The sequence below is a fragment of the Periplaneta americana genome, chromosome 16, assembly GCF_040183065.1.
Source record: "Periplaneta americana isolate PAMFEO1 chromosome 16, P.americana_PAMFEO1_priV1, whole genome shotgun sequence".
Classification (NCBI taxonomy): Eukaryota; Metazoa; Arthropoda; class Insecta; order Blattodea; family Blattidae; genus Periplaneta; species Periplaneta americana.
This window is the reverse complement of record NC_091132.1, coordinates 163,703,697-163,729,219: the sequence shown is the minus strand read 5'-3', so window position 1 is coordinate 163,729,219 and position 25,523 is coordinate 163,703,697. Positions and strand designations below refer to the sequence as shown.

The 25,523-nt window shown below is 33.8% G+C and overlaps 1 protein-coding gene across 2 annotated transcripts; it reads left to right on the top strand.

Moving 5' to 3' along the window:
• The first annotated feature begins 1,117 nt into the window (after positions 1-1,117).
• Positions 1,118-22,455, top strand: LOC138691721 (zinc finger protein 665-like). 2 transcript variants are annotated; one of them, XM_069814019.1, is made up of 6 exons: positions 1,118-1,223; positions 5,945-6,035; positions 8,381-8,481; positions 10,117-10,254; positions 16,721-16,803; positions 18,197-22,455. In XM_069814019.1, exons 3-6 carry the CDS (start codon positions 8,383-8,385, stop codon positions 19,947-19,949), a joined length of 2,073 nt encoding a protein of 690 aa, XP_069670120.1. In that variant the 5' UTR covers positions 1,118-1,223; positions 5,945-6,035; positions 8,381-8,382; the 3' UTR covers positions 19,950-22,455. The 2 variants fall into 2 exon arrangements, with proteins under 2 accessions (XP_069670120.1, XP_069670119.1); XM_069814018.1 differs by lacking the exon at positions 5,945-6,035 and having other exon boundaries at positions 1,130-1,223.
• Positions 22,456-25,523: the final 3,068 nt, after the last annotated feature.

Genomic DNA, 25,523 nt, shown 5'->3' with positions numbered 1-25,523 from the left:
GAAATCGCCTTTAATCACTGGATCATTGGTTAAAATCACCGTGATCGAAAATGAGCTGTCACTGCTTCACAGGTGAGTAAAATATCACGTTTTATCCCATCACTAACTATGGATAATTTGGCGGCCATACCAGTATAACGTTTCTTTCCACCGTTTCAAGCTTATGGCCGGGGTTGACTCTGACTTTGTATTCAACAACTGTTTATTTATTTAATTTCATTTACTAAATATAAAGCTTCTGCCCGCATACATAGCAAGTTTCCAAAATCGATTCGAATGTGCGTTGGAATGTTATCTATTGAGAAGCATGTGAGCTGTCTCATGCCGATAACGTATTTCAAGAGAAGTCCGAGCGATGTGTGCTCGAAGCTATGTGGGAGCTGTTTGGGCAGAGGGAGGGTACTCTTTTGAACGACTCCTCAAAAGGACCGAGAGTCAAGGAAATGACTCGCATCAATGAACGATTCCGACTAATCTCTACTTGTAACTTTTATTTCGGAACTGTTATTTATTTATTCCACTCAACAATGTAATTACAGAGTAGAGGAAAGTGAAAATAACAGTAGATAATACATATAATAATGGTAATTTAAACTTGGAACATAGTATTTTGCCAAAACCGGAACTGTTCCGAGAAAACAATAACTTTGCCCATCACTAGTTGGCTATGTTTAGTAAGGGAAATTTATCACCATATTCACAGCAGTGTTGCCATCAGGACGGAAATTCCGTCAAAAGTGACGGAATTTCAGTGTAGCGGACTGGAAATGGATGACTTTGACGGGTGACGGATTTTCTGGCGGAAATTACGATTTACATTGTCCTTTCACTTTTTTAGCTGCTGTCATGTATAATTGTTTAATTTTTGGGGGAGCGTAGACCAACAAAGCACATCAACTATAAAACTAGAGGCAGGTGATGTAGATGAATAATTAATTTAATCAAGATTGTTAAGGAAGTTGCGTTAATATTTGCTTTTATTTGTATATCTATAGATATATTGAGTGAGTGTTACTTTTTACTTATTTTGAGGGATTCTGACGGATTTTCTAGGCGATATACTGACGGGGATACAATGTATGTGTTGTCGTCACTGATTCACGGCATCATGGATATCTTTCGTTCCTGAGTCCAGGTAGAGGCACAAAAGCTTTCATGTTCGGTGAAATTAATAAACTTACGTAGTTACATATTTGTTTCGTAAATTTGCAATTGTGGAAGAGGTAAGTTGAAATTTTGGATAAATTTCGGAACACGGATTCCTTCCTTTCCCCTCTTACTTCAAAATTCCAACCTTGTACATACAAAATAAATTAATGGCACTGAAAAGTGCCTTTTCGTAAGCATGATGATGCGCATTCGACAAACGCAGACAAATCAGTTCTTTTTGGTACTATTAGACATAATTTATTGTCAGTGAGGAATCGTATACTGGAATTTTGGATAAACTCCAGAACACGGATTGCACTCTTTCCCTCTTACTTCAAAATTCCAATCTTGTGCACACAAAATAAATTATTGGCACTGAAAAGTGCCTTTTCGTAAATATAATGATGCGCATTCGACAAACGCAAACAAATCTGCTCTTTTTAGTATTTTAAGACATAATTTGGTAGGTGCAATCCGTGTTCTAAAATTTTCCCTTTATGTTGTATAAAGTCTAATGTGAGATTAATTTGTCTCAAACTAAAGTCAACTTTGACTGAAGAAATTTCTCCGATTAAGTTAGATGATCCAAGTTCATTTATTTCTTTTCTGTTTGAAATATACGAGTGACATAATGTGCAAATAAAATATCCGTTGCTGCTGCTGCTGCTATAACATAACCTATAATTATATTACGTTTATAACCATTAATTATTAACTATTAATGGATATGATAGGTACATTCATACATTTCAATTAACTGTATTACTAAATGAAAATTGTCGTTTTATAAAGCTTTATTATATTTAGCGGTATCAAACACCATAACATGATAACAATTTGGAGAACAGTCAACCTTCTTTTTATTGTCCATCATTATTTACAATGCACAAAACAAACCACTATCTCCAACAGAGTGTACGGAAAGTCGCCAAAAGTAGTTGTAAAGTCCCTAGATTTCTCATTATCACTGTGGGGTGCTAAAAAGGCCGCTAAAATCCTATTTACGCAATATAAAAGTTAAAAGAAATTGTTATTTAAAAAGCATTAATTGGCAACACTGAACAAACTTGTACAAAATGTCCGCGCATCACTCATTTCACCTGTTTATGCGATGTTGCCAAATCCTTTCCACGTAAACTTAGATTGCATTTGAACCAAGGTAATTTGATCGCAGAAAAGTTTTGTACAATAGAAGAAGTGTCTGAACTCGGTTTACTTTTCGATCTTCGATCAAAGTTAATCTTTAGGCAGGGAGTTTAATACAATTGGGCCTAATTGTACGAGGTACGACCGAACTCTATGTCGTACGAAATTTTGTACGACTATTTTAATAAAGTAACAAAATTATTTTGGATCTTATATTGTTGATCTATAATTAAAATAAAATTAAAGTTTAATTCGTCCCTTTTTTTAGACAAGTTTTCTTCATTCAATACTTCGTTGACTAATATGAAAAAAAAAATGCTTTAAAGGGATAAAAGATGCTTTGAAAATCGATATGGTGACTACGCATGCCACGCGAGTCATAATTTGTCATCTTCGGCTCTAGGTTTCATTGTACTGTGCGGTTTATTTATGTCAAAGTAATACGAGTTCAGAGATCTGCTAACTTCCTTAGATATTCGGCAATGGAAGTCTTTTATCAACAGTAATCTCACTAGAGGTTTTGATTTATCTAGAGAAAATCAAAACTCGAGTGGGATTTAATTGACTATTACACGATTAGAAGAAAGTGTATAAAGATTAGAAGTAACGAAGTACTCCAATAGAATAAAATTTTAATTGACTTACGAAAATACAAAACTGTCTTCAAATTTGTACCGTCTCAAAATTATAAATATTACGCTAGTAGATGGCAGTATTGTGTTTTGTTATCAGTTGTGCCAACTATGGAATCTTCATTGAACTCTGTGGACGGTTACTGGTCAAGAAGGCTTTGTTGATTCAGTTTCATTTTTATTAAAACAGTTGTATTCCACTTCAATTATCCGGATCCCAGTAATCAACGTCACTTGACAGATACAATAAATCTTAGTATTAAACAATCTCTGATACGTGACTATTCATAATATCATATAGCAGAAGCTATAACATAACCTAAATAATATATACAAGTGTTAGAAAAGTTTTAATTAACGACGATGACATAAAAAATAAACAGGAATAATTTTAAAAGGAATAATTATTGAATGTACAATTTCAAATTTTAATGTTTTAGTTGTTTCTGGTTCAGTTGATGTTATATTGGAAGTGTGCGTAAAAGAAGTGGAACTCGTTGATGTAGGCCTACATGGTGTATTCCTCAACTTATTCAGGATTTCCGAATGGTGCTCTTCATTTATTTGTAAATAGGATTTCAGGGAATATGCATAGGTATGACCAGTGATCTTTATTAATTCTTGTTCTTGAATGCCAATGCGAGTCAAATTTGAAACTGCTGTGCATCGACTGGAGTGGTTTGTATTTTTTTTTACGTCCAGACCAGCGCAGTTTGAAATGTTGGCAAACAAAGAAACAAATGCTGAGGGCGCGATAAAATTGTGCTATAAGCAGCCATGATTGGTTAAAAGACGTCCTTTCTTACTGTTTTATTGCTCAAAAGTAATGTGACGTAGTAAAAGTGTAATAGTCAATGAAATAGTACCACTGTAGTATCAAGAAGTCTAAAGCACTGATTATAGATGTATCGGATATGAGTCGACTGCAGGTGGATTAATTATTATCAGCTGAAGCATTGACTGATATTAAATATAGGCTGACCAGACGTCCCTGATTTCCAGGGACAGTCCCCGGTTTTTAGTTCTTGCCCCTTGGGAGCAAATGTCTGCTTTTTGACCACGAAAATTAATTTTCCCCCAGAAATTTTGATTTTGTTTCAATGACTTTTTACACATGATTATTTAAGTATCATCACAGTCTACTATATACAGTCACGAAGCTTGAGTTATGAAGGTGCTAGAAACAATAGTCTGTGACAGTACTATTTTGCGTTAGCGATCCTAGTGGTGAACAACTATCTAATGTTTGCATATTTACTACGTATTGAGCTTCGCGACTGTATATACTAGACTGTGATATCATGATGAAACTGCTGTGATTCATGCACATTTCTGAATGGTTCTCAGTATGAGACAAAAGAACCAGCAAGCACAGTATGAGATATTCTGCACTCTTCGAGAAGAACATACGATATACCATCTTTGTCTTCATTCGCGTTGCGCGGAAGCGTTAGAACGGCCGCAGCGTCCATTTTTAAGTAGTTAAAAAAATGTAAAGTTTTGTGACAAACCAACACGTGAAAATTGTTTTTTTTCCGGGGTTTTCCCTCAACCCAATATGAGCAAATGCTGGGTAACTTTCGGTGCTGGATCCCGGACTCATTTCATCGACATTATCACCTTCATCTCATAACCTAAGATGTTGATAAAGCGTCGTAAAATAACCTAATAAAATCAATAGAGAAGTCAAAATATGGTCAGCTTAGGTAGGCTATACTAGCGCACAGACTTAGTCATTATTTCGCCTCTCGATTCATTTGGGAGGGTTGCATTTTCCAAGTGGCTATACTGTTCATTTGTGTTACTTACAGAGCTGCATATTTTTCCCTTGAAAGAAGGAACACTACATGGGAATTAAACAATGGTTGATTAGCGTATATTCTTAAAATACAAATGAAAATATACTGTATTTCTTGAAGCAAAAATCCAATGCAAATGGAGTAAATTTATGCATCCCTGTTAACTGACAAAGTACTGTGCTATTCTCACAGTTGTTTCTTGTAGGCAAGCCTGATTCCCACATTGACGTATGTAGCCTATTAGAAATCCAGAAGTCCGTGTGCTGATTTTGGAAGTGAAAATCATTGAATTTGTGAGGGATTTGTGGATACTAGCTCAAACTCATGGATTGTATGTATTCGCTACATTTGTTTTCGCAACTTTTGGCAACATACCCTTATGGACTTCCACAATTCTGTGCCATGACATGGCTTCCTACCTGCTAAAGGACTGCTCAGCGAATAGGGATTACAAAGAATACACACTGAGCGAATTTTCTTGTTTTGTTTCTCTGTGCGCCGGCGTTCAGTTCCACTTTCAAGCACTAGAGGTTAGTGTAATCGAGCATACGCTAAGATAGATTGAGTATAGAGTTGAGACATAGGATTCAAACATCGCCTACCTTATTGCATAATCCAGTAACGCTTTGCTTCAAATAAATTCAAAACAGCTTTTCCTTTTTTCTCAGTGACAAAGTAGTTGTAGGCCTAATAATATTTATATGTTTCATATATAATAAATTATATTATAAAATAATATAATACATGATAAAATTATGTATCAAATACGTTTAATATTTCTATACAATATAATCATAGTCTAGTATATACAGTAACGAAGCTTGAGTTGTGAGGCTGCTAGGAACAATAGGCTATGCCGATACTATTTTGCATTGTCTGTAATGAGGCGATATTAGCGATCCTAGTGGTTAGCAATTATCTGTTGGTGCATATTTACTACGTATTGAGCTTCGTGAATGTATATACTAGACTGCGATGTAATATAGGTATATGGTTTTACTTCTCATAGGAGTTTTGTGTTTCCATTTTCAGCGCTATCAAATCATTACATATTTTAATTGTTGTTGGGGTCAACGCCTCAATTCTCATTATGGGAAGTTCAGAGTCTAGACATTACAGTTAATGACGGTTTTATTATTTGATCGGTCCAATTTATTTTATTACTATACCTATATGTATTAATTGTATGTGTTATATTTTCGCTGTGTCAACTGCTAGCTGGTGTGATGTCAGTGCCAACTCCAGAGAGAAAGCAGAACCTCACGCTCAGACTGGTTTGAAGGTCATTGAAATCTCGCTGCCAGAAAACGTATGTGCAAGACATGCTAAACTAACCTGAACTGTCACAAATCCGTATTTGCAAAGCATAACAAAAACTTAAACTAACCTAACCTACTTCCAACAGATTTGTGAATGCAAGCCATACGAAATGTGCGTATCGTGATATTATCACCAGGACAGTTACTGACCAAGTACCTAATAAGTTTGTGTTTTAATTTAATTTAATTTAGACAGTTGCTAATACTAGCAGATAGCAAATTCCGTGATCTTGGCAGGGCTATTCTAAAAGTAGATGAATACGAGGAAGTGTCATGTGAATTATATCGTACAGAGCCTTTTTCAGTTACAAGCCGGAGCCATACGTCGACAACACTGTAATTAACGTCAAGCGGAGGCCTATAATACAGAACACGTGTTTGTGCTAGTGCCGATTTTTAATGTAAATTAATGTTACAATATAGGCCTAAGTGTGTGACGATGGAATAATGTTCGCGGTCGTATTAAACGTTAATTCTTGATGTACTATAAACAAAGTGCGTGTTGGCGATAAAAACAAGACAATAAATTAAAATAACATAGTTGAACAGACTTTGGCAATTTTTACGGTTAAAGATGACAAAGTGATTGACAGTTCTTCTAAATATTAAATATTGTATAAACTAAATTTTTATAGTCATGTTAGGTCTCGCGTGCTATATCAATAAAATTACGCCCTTGTTTTTCAAGTTCATTGTAAACAGATGTTTTGTGATCTCATAAATATTTCAGTTTTATGGAAGATTCGGAATGACTGCTATACGTCAGAACTACCTATAATTTGTAGTTGCATACACTTACTTTGTTGGTTTTCAAAGTTTTTGTTTATTAATATTATTTATTTTGTAATAAATTAGTTATAAACATGTTACTTTTCGCTTCGTATTTACAGGGTTTAAAGTTCACTGAGTTCACGCTAATTGGCACACACTTATTAGATAATGATGTGTTTTGTTACGTATTATGTTGAAGGTATGTTCCTTCGTTTCTTCATATATTCGGCCTAACTGTATTTACATCCTCATACTTTATTATAACATGCCAATAGTTTCCTCTGTTTACATCTTTATTTTATTTACATTCTTAGCTTGTTTTCTATAGTTATATTTATTTACAATTGGGTTTTAAAAAGTTTATAACAAATATTTTAGGATAACAGTATTGTTATGGTCACTGGCCAGGTTCAAACTAAAACAGCTTCCTGGGTATCTGAAATATTTGAATCGCACTTTTTACAAAGGAACTAAGTCAAAATGTTCTATTTTTCAGGAGAGCAAAAGAACTTACTTTCATGAATAAATACCAATGTATCCAGTGCCGTAATATAAACATCAACTCGATGTTAGAGATAGAGGGAAAGGTTTGTTTAAGTTCCTTCCTTTGTTTATCTTTGCGTCTTGGAAGTATTAATCATTTCACCAGAAGAAATAAAAATGACAAATTTTCACTTAGTTCCTTTCTAAAAAGTGCGATTCATTTATAGAAAAGCACTACAGATCACATGAAATTAAAATGTATATGATATCTAGAACTTTCACGTCAGAGGTGAAATACCGTAAAGTCGCAATACATTGTCAATTTGCTAGCCACAAATTTGTTAATTGAATGGAACTTAAGAATACTGCTTAGGAACCTACAGCTTTCTTGCATTATTAATTTTATTATTTTCGGTGCAAGGAATATCTTATTTATCTATCTATCTATCTATCTATCTATCTATCTATCTATCTATCTATCTATCTATCTATCTATCTATCTATCTATCTGTCTGTCTGTCTGTCTGTCTGTCTGTCTGTCTGTCTGTCTGTCTGTCTGTCTGTCTGTCTGTCTGTCTGTCTGTCTGTCTGTCTGTCTCTATCTGTCTATCTATCTGTCTGTCTGTCTGTCTGTCTGCCCGCCCGCCCGCCTGTCCAGTCCATCCATCCATCTATTTATTTATTTATCTTTGTAGGCTACTATGAATTAAAACATGTTTTTATAATTATTTTAAGTAGCAGTCTTTGTATGTAAGTAGCCTACTTACGTCGTCTAGCTGATTGCAATAAAACTCTATTTTCGAATTCCTAATAATTTACATCACTACTCTGAATCTTGATCTTACCTTTGTGCATGAAGTAATATTAAAAAAAATACACGTTACGTACAACGAAAGCAATGAGAAAGCACAATTACATCAATATCATTTTATAATCTCCCGCCTCCACTCAGGGTTGCCAAACCTATCCATGCTCTGGCTTGTAACTGAAGAAGGCTCTGGATGGTATCAAATTGTAATAAAAGTTTCTCAGCTACTCTGTTTCTATAAATCACTGTCTGTTACATAATCTGTTCTTTCAGTTATGATGGATTTAATCAAGATGGAACCTGAGGTTGATCCATTGGACTTGCAAGCACATGATAACACATACAAAATAGAAGAGAATGAGGCTTCATCGGAGGTAAAGTGAAAAGTCTCCTTGGCTTTTTTTTATTTCTTTGTCTAAAAGTGTCAGAGCAGCACATATTTGTTATTGTTCTGAGTAATGATTAATCAAATAACATACTAGAAAAGACATTTGCACTCTCGGTGTAGAAAATAAATCAGATTATTTTGCACATCACAAGGAACATCTTGCCCATTATCAGTCATTGCATATGTCCATAAGGTTTTGTTCTCTTTTTTGCCTTCAATTTTGTTCTCTAATTTCTTGCCTGTGTTAGCCAATAAAGGCCATGCAGAACGAGATTGACAACTTACAAATGAAGTCAGTTTTAAACAACTAAATAAAATCATTCATGATCTCTTTATTAAAAACATAAAATTACCTAGTCACACATTAAAAAGTGTTACAATTTAAAAAAAAAATGTATATACCTTTCGACCCGTTTCGACGTGATGTTACGTCTTCGTCAGTGTCTCTTGAACTACTGGTGATCTTGAATTCTGCGATGTGCATTTGTCGATTGTAGGGGTGGGGGTATGTTGCTCTTATGGTGGGGGCTGGTTGTTTGTGTGTTATGACGTATCATGACGTCGAATAATGTGTGGGTATTGAACTGTAATTGTGTATTAAGTATATCTTGTGGGTATGTTATTGTATGTTTATATATTTCGTATTGTTCTAAGATGTTTAACTGTGAACTTTTTGGTGTGATGTGTAAAATTTCCATATCTGTATCTATATTATTGTAGTCATGATTATTGTTGATAATGTGGTCTGCATAATTTGATGTGATGTAGGGTTTGGTTATAGCTTTAATATGTTCATTATATCTTGTGTGAAATTATCTTCCTGTCTGTCCTATGTAAAAATGTGGGAAACTTTTGCATTTTAGTTTGTAAACTCCAGTTTAATTATATTTATTTGAATGTTTAATGTGATTATTTGGATATTTCTGTGTTGTGTTATTTGTTTTTTATGCTATCTTGTATGTTAGTTTTCTGAATGAAGTTGCAATTTTGTGATATGTTAATGTTATGTATTTATTCTCACGCGGTGTTTGTGTTGGTTTGTTCTGTTTTTGTTTTGTCTTTTTTATTAATGTGTCTATTATGTTAGGGTTATATTCATTGTCTTGTGCTATATATTTTATTGTGTTTAATTCTTCAGTGTAGTTGTCATAGTTCATTGGTATATTAATTAATCTGTGTGTCATTGTACGGAAAACTGCATGTTTATGTTGTATGGGGTGATTTCATTAATTGTGTTGTGGTTCTCGTGGGTTTCCTGTATATTTTGAATTCGTGTCTGTTATTTGTTTTGTTTATGGTGATGTCTGAGAAGTTTATAGCTTGGTTATGTTCTGTTTCTATTGTATACTTTAATTTGGGATGTATTTTGTTGAGTTGTTGATGTAGGTTTTCTATTTGTCTTTTGTTTCCATTATATAGGACTATTATGTCATCTACATATCGATGCCAGTACATTATTTTCTCTGCGTGTTTCTTTTTGTCGGTGTTTAGTATGTGTGTTTGTTCTATGTTGTGAATAAAGATTTCAGCTAACATACTTAATATAGGTGAACCCATTGCTAATCCTTCAGTTTGTGTATAATATTTATTGTTATGTGTAAAATTTCTTTATGTTCTGTAGGAAGGGAATTTATCACAACTGGAAGTAACGGGCGTGAAGACAGAATGTATGGACCACAGTTATGATCTCAAATCAGAGATAAAACTTGAAGACACTCCAGTGCCTGCTAGCTTTTCAATAGTAAAATCTGAAGTTGATGTAAGTTGATCGCTATCAGTATAGTGCATTTTTGATTATGTCAAAACCAACAATTTCCAATATTAATTGTTTTCTTGTTTCTAGTATTTCCTAAACTTGAACGACATTCATTTTTAGATTTGAAATAGAGTAATGATTGGTAAATGTATATTTCTGTTATTTAACAGAAAATTATCACGAATGGATGGATAAAGTTCTTGTGTCTAAGGACAGGATTTTATTGTAACTTTACAAAATTTTTCCTTTCTTGTACTGGTTTATCCAAAACTCACAAGAGTTTTGAAACGTCTCTGTGTTAAGAAGTAATTTTATAGAATAATAATAATAATAATAATAATAATAATAATAATAATAATAATAACTAATATTCAGAATGTAAACGAATAAATCAAGGAGTGAGACAGGGTTGTAGTTTATCTCCTCTATTATTTATAATATATATATAAATCACATTATTAAGGAATGGAGATTGAAAACACATGGAAGTATATCGATAAGTCGTTTGTCCCAAATAGATACTTTATTATTTGCTGATATTGTGTTTCTGGCAACTTCAGGAGATAATTTACAACGTTTGGTTTACAACTTTAATCAAATGGCAGAAAGTTGCAATATGGAAATTTCACCTGACAAATCTAAAGTGATGGCTTTTTTTAGAAAAGGAACCAGTCCGTAGCAAAATATGCATCAATAATAAGATCATCGAACAAGTAAAAAATTTTAGTTATCTCGGTTACCAAATTTCATATGAAGAAGAAAATGATTTGAATCAGGAAATTATTAAACAGAGCAGTGGGGATAATTAATCAGATATTCAAATCAACCTTAGTACAAAAACACACGCACACCAGAATTTATAAGACATTGGCCAGACCTATACTCTGTTTTGGTAGTGAAGCTTGACGATTCGTAATATTGATTCACAACGATTAACGGCAGCAGAAATGGGATTTATTCGTCGTACAGCGGGATACACGAGAATGGATCACATTAAAAATTTTCACATTATGAAAGAACTGCAGATTGAACCGATTACGGAATACCTACAGAAATACAGACAAAACTGAGACCACATGTCATCAGAATGCTTCGTTCTAGAATTCCACGCCAAATTTTAAATTACCATCCTTGGGCAGACTGTTCAAGCGTTGGCAAGAGACCGTAACTGGCCACTAGGCCCAATACATGCAAGGATGAATAATAATAATAATAATAATAATAATAATAATAATAATAATAATAATAGTAATAATAATAATAGGAATAATAACAATAACAACAATAATAATTTATTTATCTAATTATTTACGAATATTTATTATGCTGTATAACAGCCTGGGGCCAATAACAGTTCAGCACAAAATAAAAGTTAACACGAGATTTATAGTGAACAAGGAATTTATTACAAATACAGTGCATACAAATAATTATTAAAATTAGAGACAACTACAAATAAATAATGATGACAAAATGAATAGATAACTGCAAAATACATGATACATAATAGCTCAAAAACAACACAAATGGATGAACTTGAAATTAATGTGAGTTTGATGAGTTTGCGTAATACGAGAATAACCAAACAACAAACTCTACATTAAACGGATCAGAATTAATACATGTAAATTGGCAGCTTTCATGCATCTGACAACTGGAGAGAGATATTTTGACAGGTAGGTATAAACATTTTTTTGAAATCTTAAACCATTCGAAGGGGCCCGAAGTTAGATATTGCTTATGAAGGATTCACAATCAATATCACCCTTTAAGGCCTTACAAAAGAATAAGTAGTCAAGTTTAGGACTATCATAAAGGCTTTAAAAGTTAAAATATTTACAAATACGCCCATAATTGAAAACAAATGAATTGGGTAGAAACCTAAAAGCACAAAGGGACATAAATTTTCTTTGAATGATTTCCAATTTAATCAAATCAGTAGAAGTAATAGAATTCCAGGCAACAGATGCATATTCAAGTTTAGATCTTATTAGATTTACAAGAGTAGCTGGAGTAGAAAAAGAATAAGTTATATAGAATTCCTAATTCCGAGCATTCTAATGGAATGATTATAAATATATTGGACATGCTTATGAAAATGTACTTTGATATCAACTAGAACTCCAAGGTCTCTAATGCAGTCTTTCTTTATAATATTGATATTATTAAGAGTTTAACTCTTCTCCGGGCAGCCTACTTTTGTAACGTTGATGGGCATGGAGGGTCCGTCGGACCCACATGCCGTTTTAATACATTGACAAAAGAAAATCATTTTATTGTACACATTATTAATCTTATTTAATAATGATATTATTATAGTGACCAATGTAGCCATGATAATATACATAAATGGTACAATTTTTATAGGTTTTTCATGCGATAAAAGGAACATGTTTTGTGTATGATCTACAATTTTTTTTTACTTTCGTCGTAAAACTCACACACATTTACACAAATTTTAAATTTTCTCATTTCTAGCGCACACACACACACACACACACACACACACACTCCCACACGTCATTACTCTCACACACTCACACGTCATCACTCTCACGTGCTCACATATTATCACTCACACTCTCACATCATCACTCTCACACTTACACGTCATTACTCTCACACACTCACACGTCATCACTCATCATCATTCTTACAGTTTTTACACACACGTGTCACTTCACTGTACTCATTACACACAGATTGGCCACAATTGTCACAGCTTTGTTTTTGTTTGCGACTTTTTTCATACTGATACATATGACAACTTTTAGTGCTCTCCTGTAGTTGGGGCGCAGTTGATGTAGAGGCCTACTAGCTCTTGGCATGAAAGAACCAATGGCGATTACAGTTTTTTCTGAAGTTCTACTCTAGGTCTTCTTTCAATTTGAGGTTGGATGAGACTTTCAGCAACAGCTACAAGGAACAACCTCCTATTCTTCTGTTTTCCAAGATTCCACGAAGGATGAAGGCTCATCCACACAACAAATGCAGTAATTCCATATACATCTAAAAGATTCATAAAAATGCTTTGAGGTGTCCTGCAGTTACTAGTAGACCGAAAAATGGCCGCAATTCAGTGTCGTTACAACACTTCCATGAGTGTGCAACATTTCTTTCTAAATATAGCCGCTCAACCTTTTGATTATTTATCTATGTCACTTAATAACTGAATCAGTATAAAGATTGTAGGCATCAATAGATTTCCCAGGTGAAAGACTGACTTTATTTATTGACCCTTTGATAATATTGTGAGCCCTAGCTCGGCCTGTCGGAAAAGGCTGAGAGTTCCACGTGGTGCCATCTTTACCAAAGAAATTAGCAGTTTGAACAAATGCTTCCCCCCATATCCTAGTTCTAGGCGGTCGACACTAACCTCTTGTGGATCACATTGGTGATAACTGCTTTTCTCATTGATAGATTAGATCCTCATCATGAGGGGTTTCAGGGTCATATGGTGGCTCTAAATGATGATTACTAACTTCTGATGCTTCACTCTGATGATCAGATTTGCTATTATCGGCGTTATCATCTGGATCGTAGCTAGAATTATCTTTTCTTAGGTCAGGTTCTATAAGCAAATCCTGAATGGATTCTTCACACAAGTACTTACGCTGAGTCTGTCAGAATATTTGACCTAATTACAACTCTTCAGTATAACAGCATAACTAAGATGCATTCAAATATACTGTAACATCTAAACACCGTACCTTTGTTTCTTTGACTTTCTTCAGCTTTTCCATAATAATTACTCCTATATAAAAATAAAGTAAAGGTGAGAGATTGTCACTCTATTATAAACTACACAATATTATGGCTAATATAACTTCACAATGACTTATTTATATTTATTATAATGCATAATTGGTCCATTTTTTAAAATGTCATTGTTGTTGAGCTTCAGAAATAATTTTGCCAACATTCCATTGCCGTCAGATTATCACTGAATGGTTTCAAAGAGTGAAACCTCGTTACGAAGTGAGAAAACCAATAAAATATACTATGGTCCAATAGACCCTACATGCCCGGTTAACACTTTAAAGAAGTAAAAGTGTTCTAGAACATTTGTGCAAAATACTGCAATATTTTCCTTCTCCCTAACTATAAAAAACACAGAAATTAACAAAATCATGAAATTTCAAGTAGGTAGAAATTATAGTTTTAATTTTATTCACAAAAATAGTAGTGCCAGGGCCCGACGGACCCTGGTTGCCCGGAGAAGGGTTAATTAAATTCAAGCGAAGTAGTTTTTCTAGAGAAGCAAATGACAAAAGTTTTCGATTCATTAATTTTCATGCCATTATCAGCAGACCATAGGTCAATAGCATTTATATCATTTTGCTAAGTTAAACAGTCTGCCAGGCTATTAATTTTGTGAAATATTTTCAGGTTATCGGCAAATAAAAGGCATTTAGAACTTATTCTTTTCAGATATCGTCTAGAAATAATAATAATAATAATAATAATAATAATAATAATAATAATAATAATAATAATATTAATAATAATGATAAAATTGATTTAACAATGTGTACACATCTTCTAGTGGCCAATATTCTAGCTTTTGAAAATTAATTTTAAACATCTGAAATCCTCTCTGTTAACCCAGTGTCCTCCCTCCACTCTTCTTTCCTTTATTGTTGTTTTAATTCCATGAATCCATATAGTATTAGGTCTCCCTCTCTTCAACCTCTCGGGCGCCAAGCATACCAACACTTTTTTTTGGTAATCGTTCTTCACTCATACTTTTACATGACTGTACCATTGCAATTGCTTATTTTGTACATAATCCGGTATTGAATAATAATAATAATAACAATAATAATAATAATAATAATATTAATAATAATAATACGACTTAGTTTATAACTGAGTTGAGTTCATTTTTTTTACAAACAAATCCACGAAAATACGCCATATTGTTGAGCAGCTCACCTACTATCCCTCGCAACTTGATTCATAGTACATATTCCTCATTCAGGATATTTTATTATTTATGGACTTACGGTTATAAATCCAGCATTAACACCATTTACTACGGACTTTGATCTGCCATAATTTTCTTTATCTCTCACGAAACTGATTTCTTAATATTTTACAAGCTTCCATAATGACAAATTTCACTTTCCATTCCTCAATCTATTTCGAGATGTGACTCTTTTCATTCCGCAGTATTATATATTATTTTATAGTTATACTGAATAAAGCCAAGTAGCATGTTTGGAGTAAACATCCTTATTTTCAACAGTCTTATCTGAAGAGAACAGTTCCTATTAGAGAGGCTGCATTTTGAGAAAATAAAACTTTCGGCAAAGATACATACAATGAAATGTATTAATATGGCAGTAAAATGTTTACTCTTCATTTGCATCAGATATGGTAGCAAATTTTGATTACGTATTTTGGAGGTTAATGAGACCACATTTTGCAGAACAGAACCAATCTACATGAGAAAACTGCACTTTAAAGTTGAAAGAGAGTAATGAATTCACAAATAAATGTAACTATATTCTTATTGCTTTAACCAAAAGCATGTTATAGGACGTATCTTTGTTCAAAATATGGATCCTTGTAATTATTTATTTATAAAGATATTAAATTTATTATAATTTTTTTTTGTTGGTTCCTTTCTGCAGAATGCGATCCAATTACACATCATATTTCCAAGTTTGCAACCTGATTTCAATGCGTTTCAGTGTAGGCAAATGGCCCGAATTAAATAATACAAGAAGAATGTGATTTAAGTCAGTTTATGGAACCACTTCGATTTTGTATAGGAGTCATTACAACCTTACTGGAAAATGAGATTGGATTCATTAGGTTTGAAAAGTTAGATCTCTGACATAGGAAAACCGATGACGGAGTAATTGCCGTAGCAATATCTATTGCAATCCTTTTTATCATACCCATATACAATTCAAATTTTCGAGGTATACAATTTTACCCTTTTAAATTATTTTTTGATTAATAAATATCGTAATCTCAATGCTCATTCACAATGAAAATTAAACATAACGTAAGCGTTAACTTAAGAATATAAACGTACGGTAAATCAAGAAGTCATACCATCATTCACGATGGGAACATAAACATAACAGCAAACATACTTGGTAACCATGGAAACATAACAACGACGCCATTTCCTCATATTCTCTCGTTTACTTCAGCGCTCCACGATTGTGTACTGTTTGCAAATCACGTAAACATAAGCATGAAAGTTTGGAGTTTGCAAACTTTCATGTTAACATCTTACGGTAATGTTTATGTCAATGCTTATGTGAATCATTGTGAATGATCCCATTTGGTAGCCTGGGCGCAAACTTCTGTGTTCATGTTACGGTTATGTTTAATTTTCATTGAGAATTGGCCTTTACTGACATGAATTGGAGCACGATCAGTAGAAGATCCTTATATTATTACTGGACAAATCTCAGATGGTCATCTCTTCTTTATTTACTAATTTTTCTAGGAAGATCTTTTCGATCTGGGCAGAGTTCAGCAGGAACAGAAAGTGCAAGTATCTTCACAGGAGAGTGGGGCGTTTCCTGAGAGGTGAGTATAGTGTGCACTATATTTTCAAATGTATCACCCACTTCATTAATAGGCCTATACATTTATTCTTGTATCTGATTCGAGTATTGTTAGGGCCACTAATATCTCCATCATTTTGTCCTTGAACTTACATCGAGTATACTGGCATGGCTCCTTTTTCCTTAATTTCAATACCTTGCCCCCTGACACCCTTAGGACTAGTTTGTAATATTTTAACAAATTCAAGGTGCAGGAAAGAGATCCAGAAGACTGCTAGAAGGGAAAAGTCTTGTATAACAATTAAAACATGTCATTTATCTGGCCATCTTGTGATTTCTAGTAACATACAGATTATTGTTTCGTTGGAATGAAATATTATCAAATCTACTTTTATATGTATACAATTTTGGTTTAAATTTTATGTATAAAATAGATCTGAGAACTTTATTTGCAATAAAACATCGACGGTTCAGAACAATACTATTATGGGTATTGTATCAAAATCAGACTTATAATATATTTTATGCTCGACCAAGACGAAATGTAATTATTATACACCTGGTGGCAGCCCTTTAATGGACCTCATTGAAGTACAACTATTCATTAAAGTTCAGGTTTTTCACCAATCGGAAATCAATATAAAATCGCAAATATCGATTATTCTCGGATATGCAATCGAAAGATAAACTAGAAAAACGTCACGGAGGCTGGAAATCAAATACTGTCGCAGAAGGTTATGTTCTGTTACTATAATAATTAGTGATTTTTCATCTCGTTTTTCAGTTCTAAATCAATTTCCAGGTTATATCAAGATTAATCTTCATGTTATTCTCTAGATTATATCAAGGTCGATGACATTCGTTCCTCGGAAAAAATACTTTCGCGTCTGCGCACATGTCACAATTTAGAAGGTCAGTAGTTCCACTCCTCACTTACATAACTATAACATGTATACTTATGAATAATTTCACGTTGGAAATATGGTCGAGCATAAAAAGTCGTATGAAACTTGCCTATAATGGTAATTAAGATGCTCGTGTGAAAATTGTGAAACTCGCTTGCGCTCGTTCCATAAACGTGCTCGCGTTTTAATTACTACCATTATAGGCTCGTTGCATAATGTACTGTTATTGTATAATATAAATTGAACAATTTCTAAGAAATAGAATTCATATGGTCTAGCCAATGCCATTATCTCAATCAACGCTCCTAAGAACAAGTCTGAAAACGAAAGTACTAAGAAAATTTTTCTTTATTGGCTTGTGTTATTATTGTCTGGTGTTGGAATGCGGTTCCTTCTGTTTATATACATATTATAAAATAATACTCTGTGTGAGTGCGTGCGTGCGCATTACATTTAGATCTCACCACGTAGATTATTGTGGAGACTGATAAGTTTTTATATTCATTTCAGCATTGTGGATAATGTTGAGAAGAATGTGTCGAGGGAATGCGCCATTTTTGGTCGTGAAGAAGACAAATTGGCACACTTTGAAGGCCAACGATTTGACTGTTCAAATATTAGTGACGTAAGCCATAAGCATGCTGTCCTAAACACAGGTGAAATGCCATTTCATTGCGATGCATGTGGGAAATCTTTCAGAAAATCAAGCCGTCTCGAGATACATGTACGGATGCACACAGGCAAAAGGCCATTCAAATGCAAGGTGTGCGGAAAGTGTTTCTCACAATCGTCAGGTTTAAACAGACATAAACGGGTACACACAGGCGAAAAGCCATTCAAGTGCAATGTCTGTGGAAATTGTTTCACAGATTCGGGTCACCTCAAGTTACACGCCCGACAACACACGGGCGAGAAACCATTTACATGTAATGAATGCGGAAAGTGTTTCTCAAGGAAGGCAGTTTTGAAAAAACATGTACGCATACATACCGGCGAAAGGCCTTTCAAGTGCGATGTTTGTGGAAAAGGTTTCTTAGAATCCAGTGCCTACTATATTCATTCCCGCCTACACTCGGGCGACAGACCATTTAAATGTAATGAATGTGGTAAATGTTTCTCTAGAAAAGAAGTTTTAAAAAGACATGCCCATGTACATACAGGCGAGAAGTTATTCAAATGCGAGATATGTGGAAAGTGTTTCTCACAGATGTCGGTTTTAATCAGACATGGACGTATACACGAGACAGAAAAGCCATTTCAATGCGATATCTGTGGAAATTGTTTCTCAGATTCAGGTCAGCTCGAGATTCACTCACGCTTACACACTGGTGAGAGACCATTTAAATGTGATGAATGCGGTATGGCTTTTTCAAGGAATTCAGTTCTAATTAGGCATGTACGTGTACACACTGGCGAAAAACCATTCAAATGCGAGGTATGTGGGAAATGTTTTTCAATATCATCGGCTTTAAACAGACATGGGCGCATACATACAGGTGAAAGACCATTCAAATGCGATATCTGTGGAAAATGTTTCTCAGAATCGGGTCATCTCAAGACTCACTCTCGTTTACACACCGGCGAAAAACCATTCAAATGTGATGTCTGTGAAAAGTGTTTCTCAGATTTGGGGCACCTCAAGAGTCATTCTCGCCAGCACACGGGCGAGAGACCCTATAAATGCGATGAATGTGGAAGATGTTTCTCAATGAGGGGAGTATTAAAACGACATGCAAGTATACACACAGGAGAAAAGCATTTCAAATGTCAGGTGTGCGAAAAGTGTTTTTCAGATTCGTCAGCTTTGAACAGACATGCACGCATACACGAAGGAGAAAGGCCATTCGAGTGCGATGTCTGTGGAAAATGTTTCTTAGAAGCGGGTCATCTTAAGAGTCATTCTCGCCTACATACTGGTGAGAGACCCTTTAAATGCGAAGAATGCGGAAAGAGTTTCACAAGAAAGGGAGTTTTACAGAGACATGCACGCATACATACAGGTGAAAGGCCATTCAAATGCGAGGAATGTGGAAAATGTTTCTCAGAATTGCGTAACCTGGAAATTCACTCTCGTCTACACACGGGAGAGAGACCATTTAAGTGCGATGAATGTGGAAAGAGTTATCCACATTCGGGAAGTCTAAAACTTCATAAATTATTACACACGGCTGAAGGAAGTTCAAAATGTGATACTTGTGGAAAATGTTTCACGTCTAAGGATAAACTAAAGAGGCATATGTATTTACATTCAGACCAATGTTGATTTATGTTTATTGTGTGTGTAAATTTTTGCTAGATATTCGGTAAGGTTGCAATACACATGTTGGTTGAGAATTTTTGTGTTATCGTACAGCCTCATTGTGGCTGCATATTTGGGTACTGAATCAGCCTCAACCGGTGGAAGGGAGATAAGTACGTATCTTGTGGATTTAGCATTTTTGATTCAGTATTTATTTAATGGAAGCTATTTAAAATGATAATAGATGCTAAATAACCTAAGATGTTGATAAAACGTAGTAAAATAACCTACTAACCAACCTGATAATAATAGGCAGATGCCTTTAAGAACAATGCCTCTATAGCAGTTATACTTTCTTGTAATCTGCATAGGAATAACTTTTAAGCTCTGATGAGCAACTCAAGTGCGATTTTTAGCAGCTTCTGGTCCAGTATCAAGAATAGACAATAATGAACGCACGAAATAAAACAAGTACATATAGTCTCTTCCTGACAAAGCGTGCCTCAGTCTAGCTACAAGAGGCTACCTGCACATATATTATAGAGCATTAACGACTGGTTTCTCCCAGACGAAGTCGTCGTGCCCAAAGGACCGTGTGTCAACCTCACTGTATGTATACCTTCATTAATGAGTGTAAATGTGAAAGTGTTTCCTCGCTATTTTGCAACGGGAAGTTTATTAGCTCAGTGTTTATTGCCACAGATTCGAAAATATTAATGAATATTTGAAGGGTTTCAAGCCAGAGGTGACTAAGCCATAAGGAAGATGTTTGGAGATATTGAAGAGTAAAGAAAGAAGTAATTGTTAAATCTACAGCAGGTTTTTGTATCCACACAACATTTATTTGGAACCTACAAGTATCAAATGTAATATATAATAAGAGAAATATTAACTTCTTAATTAAGAAGTCTTGTTCTTAAAGCACTGAATATATTAGCCATGTATGGCATAAAACAGAACGATATGTTATTTTCAAACTGAAGATCTTAATTATATCTGGCATAATTTTTTTTTTTTCAAACTAAAATGAGTGTCACATTATTTGTCTTTTGTTTGTATTTTTTTTTTTTCCATACAGTTGTTGAAAAATGTTTTCTAATGCCAGGCGTTTGACAATAAAGTCATTTGAGCTCTTGCACTCCAATATTTTTCAAAATATTATCATGGTCAGCCAATGAAGCACAGATTTTGAGGTATTCCGAATCCATTGCTTGGTTTGAGTTGCTCAATAGACAGTTAGGGGACTGATATTTTCCAATTCTATGCAGGTGTTTGGCCAAACAGTCATAGCCTGTTGCCAATCTAAATGCAGCTATAGACGATTTTCGTGGCAAATCGGGAATTAACTGTGAATTATGATGCAGAGAACATATTGGAGTTTGGGAAGCTTTAGCCGATTTAAGTGAACACCATTTTTTAACGTTTTGTTCGCTACTACATTTGCACACAACCCCCAGAGTGTCTGGAGGACCACACCTGCTGTTGGTCGACGGGTTGAAAAAATAAATTTACTTTATGAAAATTTCATTATGTGTATCTTGTGTTATTATCGCATATGTTATGGTTTACATTGATTTTAATGCTAGGTTGCAAAGACATTTTATATTCTTTAACCTTAAGCCTTCTGTGTAGAGCTGCAAAATCGTTCCCCAACGTTTATGAGTGGATAAGATTTCCCTAACTTAGAGACCTGTCTTCACTCCTCCAGGAAGTTAACTCTGTGTGTTTGTGTGTTTTTTAAACATAATAAATAAAAAAAATATTGTGGTTATTTCACAATTATTTTCTTCTCTGTAATCTGGGATTACTATTTAAAAAATTAATGCATAGTTCTTTTTCTACCACAGCAGTGGAGCTGTGTAAAAGATTTAGACTGACTGAATTAAGTTTGTATGATAAACAGAAGTTTGAAAATTTGCCCCTCCTTTTTTAAATTGAGTAGTTGAAAAAATAATTACACGAGGAAAATAAAGTTTTGGTAACTGCATTAGTTTGGTAAGATATATAGGCATACCAAAAATGAAAATTGTGTCTCAAAAATGTAGAAAATGTCTATAATCGTTTGAATTCTCCTTCATACTATAATGTGAATGGTACGATGGAAATTCATTGATGAAATCACATTCACATACAAATTTATTGTCCTCTTGACCTGTTTTATTATGGGGTTCATGATGACCACGTCAGTCCGCACTTTGCCCTCCTCTTATCTGCTTTCTTTTGAAGGTGAGGTCAATTTTACCATCAGAAATCTGGCACGTTTGTTTGAAAAAAGTTTTGCATAACAATATCGTCAATATCATCCAATGCTGGCAGCTTCTAGATCCTCGTATAATTATGCATTGAAGAATTAGCCTTAGTAGACTACATTGTTTCTTTTTATTAACAGATTCGACATGAATCATAATGAAAACCGATTTAAGATCTCAGTCCAGTTTGTAATAATCATTGAATATTTTCTGCCTCTTATTTGCTGTTATGTCTTGGTTACAACTTAGTGAACAATTGAATAAAGACTCCATAAATACTTTCCAGAGACAAGATTTCCTCTAGTGTTAACATATTCCTCACTTGCCTCTAACTTCCGTTTTTATTTATTTATTTATTTTTATTGCTAGTAAGTCTGAGATGAATACAAATTAATAAATACAAAGAAAGATAAATTAGCCCACTCCTGAATGAGTAAGACTCGTGCTCAGGAGGGGATTCCAATACAAACAAAAACAAAATTAAAATTGAAAGTGAATTCAGATTAAAAAGTATTTAATATGTTAAAACCCAAGTTATAAATCCAATACAATTTTTTTTTTTTTTAATTTTTGATTAATTTGGAGAGGATTCATGGTTAAAATAATATTGGGATAAAATTTGTTTAATAACCTGGGACCTTGACTCATGCTATGATAAAAAGCAGCATTGGTTTTACATTTTGGTTCACACAAACGCAGAGATTTCATGTTATTAGTTCTATATTTATGGATATACCTTTCAAAGTTATTAAAATTTCTATGAAAATATTTTAATAAAATAAAATACTACATTTGTTTAATATTGAAAACTTTGAAGTGTTTAAGCAACAATTCAGTTGGGTCATCTTTCTACTTTTTTAAACAAATTTTTAATGCTTTTTTCTGTAGTAAAATTAACGGATAAAGTTTGGATTTATAAGTTCCACCCCAACCTATGATACCATACATAAATATAGATTGAAATAATGCTAAATAAATTATACGTAAACAATTAATTCACAAAATATATCTTAGAACAACAAAATAACATAATGTTTTACGTTATTTATTACAAATATAATGAATATGATTATTCCATTTTAAATGATTTATTTTTATTTTAGTTGGTTATTTAACGACGCTGTATCAACTACTAGGTTATTTAGCGTCGATGACTTTGGTGATAGCGAGATGATATTTGGCGAGATGAGGCCGAGGATTCGCCATAGATTACCTTGCATTCACATTACGGTTGGGGAAAACCTCGGAAAAACCCAACCAGGTAATCAGCCCAAGCGGGGATCGAACCCGCGCCCGATCGCAATTCAGACCAGCAGGCAAGCGCCTTAACCGACTGAGCCACGCCGGTGGTATTTTAAAAGATGATCAATAATTATACGTAAGTATTTTACCTCATTAACTTCTTTAATAACTGAACAATTGCAATTTATATCGGAACAATCAGAATTATGCATTTTAATTTGTATTATAGATGAAATTGGTTTATTACCTTTATTATTTAAAGAAAATGTGATAGCCATAGTTTTCTCTTTATTTATTACAAGTGAATTTAAGTTTTGTTTCACTCTCCTTCGCTTCTCCTTCCTATTTCAGCAATAATAATTCCAAAATATAGTAACTATTTCTTATAATAAATACACCAGTACTCTTTTAACTTCTTGATGTAGGTTTACTAAGCAACCAAATGAATGTTAATTACTATGCATTTTTTTTTCATGTCCTTTGAAATGATTCACTAGATGTTTCTGGTTGGTCATGGACAATTGAATTAGCACTTGATGGAATTAGCACTTACTAGGCCTATATTGTGCCTATCCAATTTCCCAGAGTGCAGCACATTACGATTGCGAAAGATGTTGATTGTTAATTTGTATAGTATAGATCTTTGTCTTGGTAAGTGATTATGACAATAATATAATTCTTTTTTTAATTTTGAGGGATAGTCACCTTTGGCTTGAAACCATTTATACCATACACCGTTTTACACATTAAGACTAACAGTACAAATTAGTTCTTTAATGCACTTCATCTATGACAATAGTATTAAAGGCTGTTTTGTAGCAAGAAATCTCGTTGATGGGTTAGAGATCCAAATATACAAACTGTTCCAGCTCTCTGACTAACAACCAGTTTTCCAGCACGTCTGGTTTATACTTCAACAAACATACCTATTAAGTTTAAAAAATCGAGGGAAATCAGAGCACTTTTACCATATAAACCAATGGAGTATATGGAGTTCTACGAAATCGCAATGGACTAGCCTAAAAGTGATTTGAGTGAAGAAGAGAAAGAAGAAGAAGGCCAAGTCATTGACTATGAGGTTTGGTTGAACTTTAATTGGAGAAACAAGTTTAAAATTTCAAATAATTGATTAAATGGCGATCTTACTCTTGTTAATTGTGTAAGCATGTGCGGCTTACAGCTGTTTCGGTGCTTCTTCACACCATCCTCAGAGCCTTAGATCTCGGCATCATCTCGAACTTCGCTACCTGTTGTGTGAGTGCGTTCGATTGTTGAAAAGTGTTGAAATGTGGTGTCAAATAGTGTGTGTGTTCTGAAATTGATTTGTGTGTTGAGAATTTGATGAGGGCGTGTTTTAGTGTTTCCGTATACTCGTATTTCATATTGTTCTAGTGTGTTGAGTTTTTGGTTTTTGGGTTGTATGTCTAGGATTTCCATGTCTGTATTTATGTTATTGTATGTGTGGTTAGCATTAAGAGTAAGATCGTCACGTAATCAATTATTTATATTCAAGTGTTAAAAGTAGTGTACGAAAGGTTCAACATGGATTAAAAGTTCAGTTGTATTGTATCTAGAGTTATGTTTGAAAATCCTTATGCTAAGTTGTCTATTTCAAGTTGAAAGAAGTTTAAACAACCCCTAATGATTTCTTACGGGTCTAGACTTTGTGAAAACTTGTTTTTAAGATAAATCTATCAATTTTTATTCATATGATTCAATATGAAATAAAAGGTTCTCTGTCGGACATTTTCATTATGAGTAAACTAAATAAACAGCAGAAAAGTACAAGTGTAAAATAAGTTTAACCAATCCTAATTGATGTTTTATAGTTGACTTTGTGCAAAATAATATTTCCAGATGAAAAGTTAACAAGAAGATCATTCCTGTTGCAGGAGTCATGCACAGACTAAAGTGATATTACAAAAGTAACATTTAAATAACATTATGCAGTGGTAAATTCTTATATTAGCTATTTAAGTCCAGAATGGGATCATGTAACATAAGGCTGATTGAAGAATTGGAAGTTTTACAAAGGAGAGGTATTAGAATCTTATATAGAATCCAATATGGAAGTCCAAATCGAGACTTGGACCTTAATACAAAAATT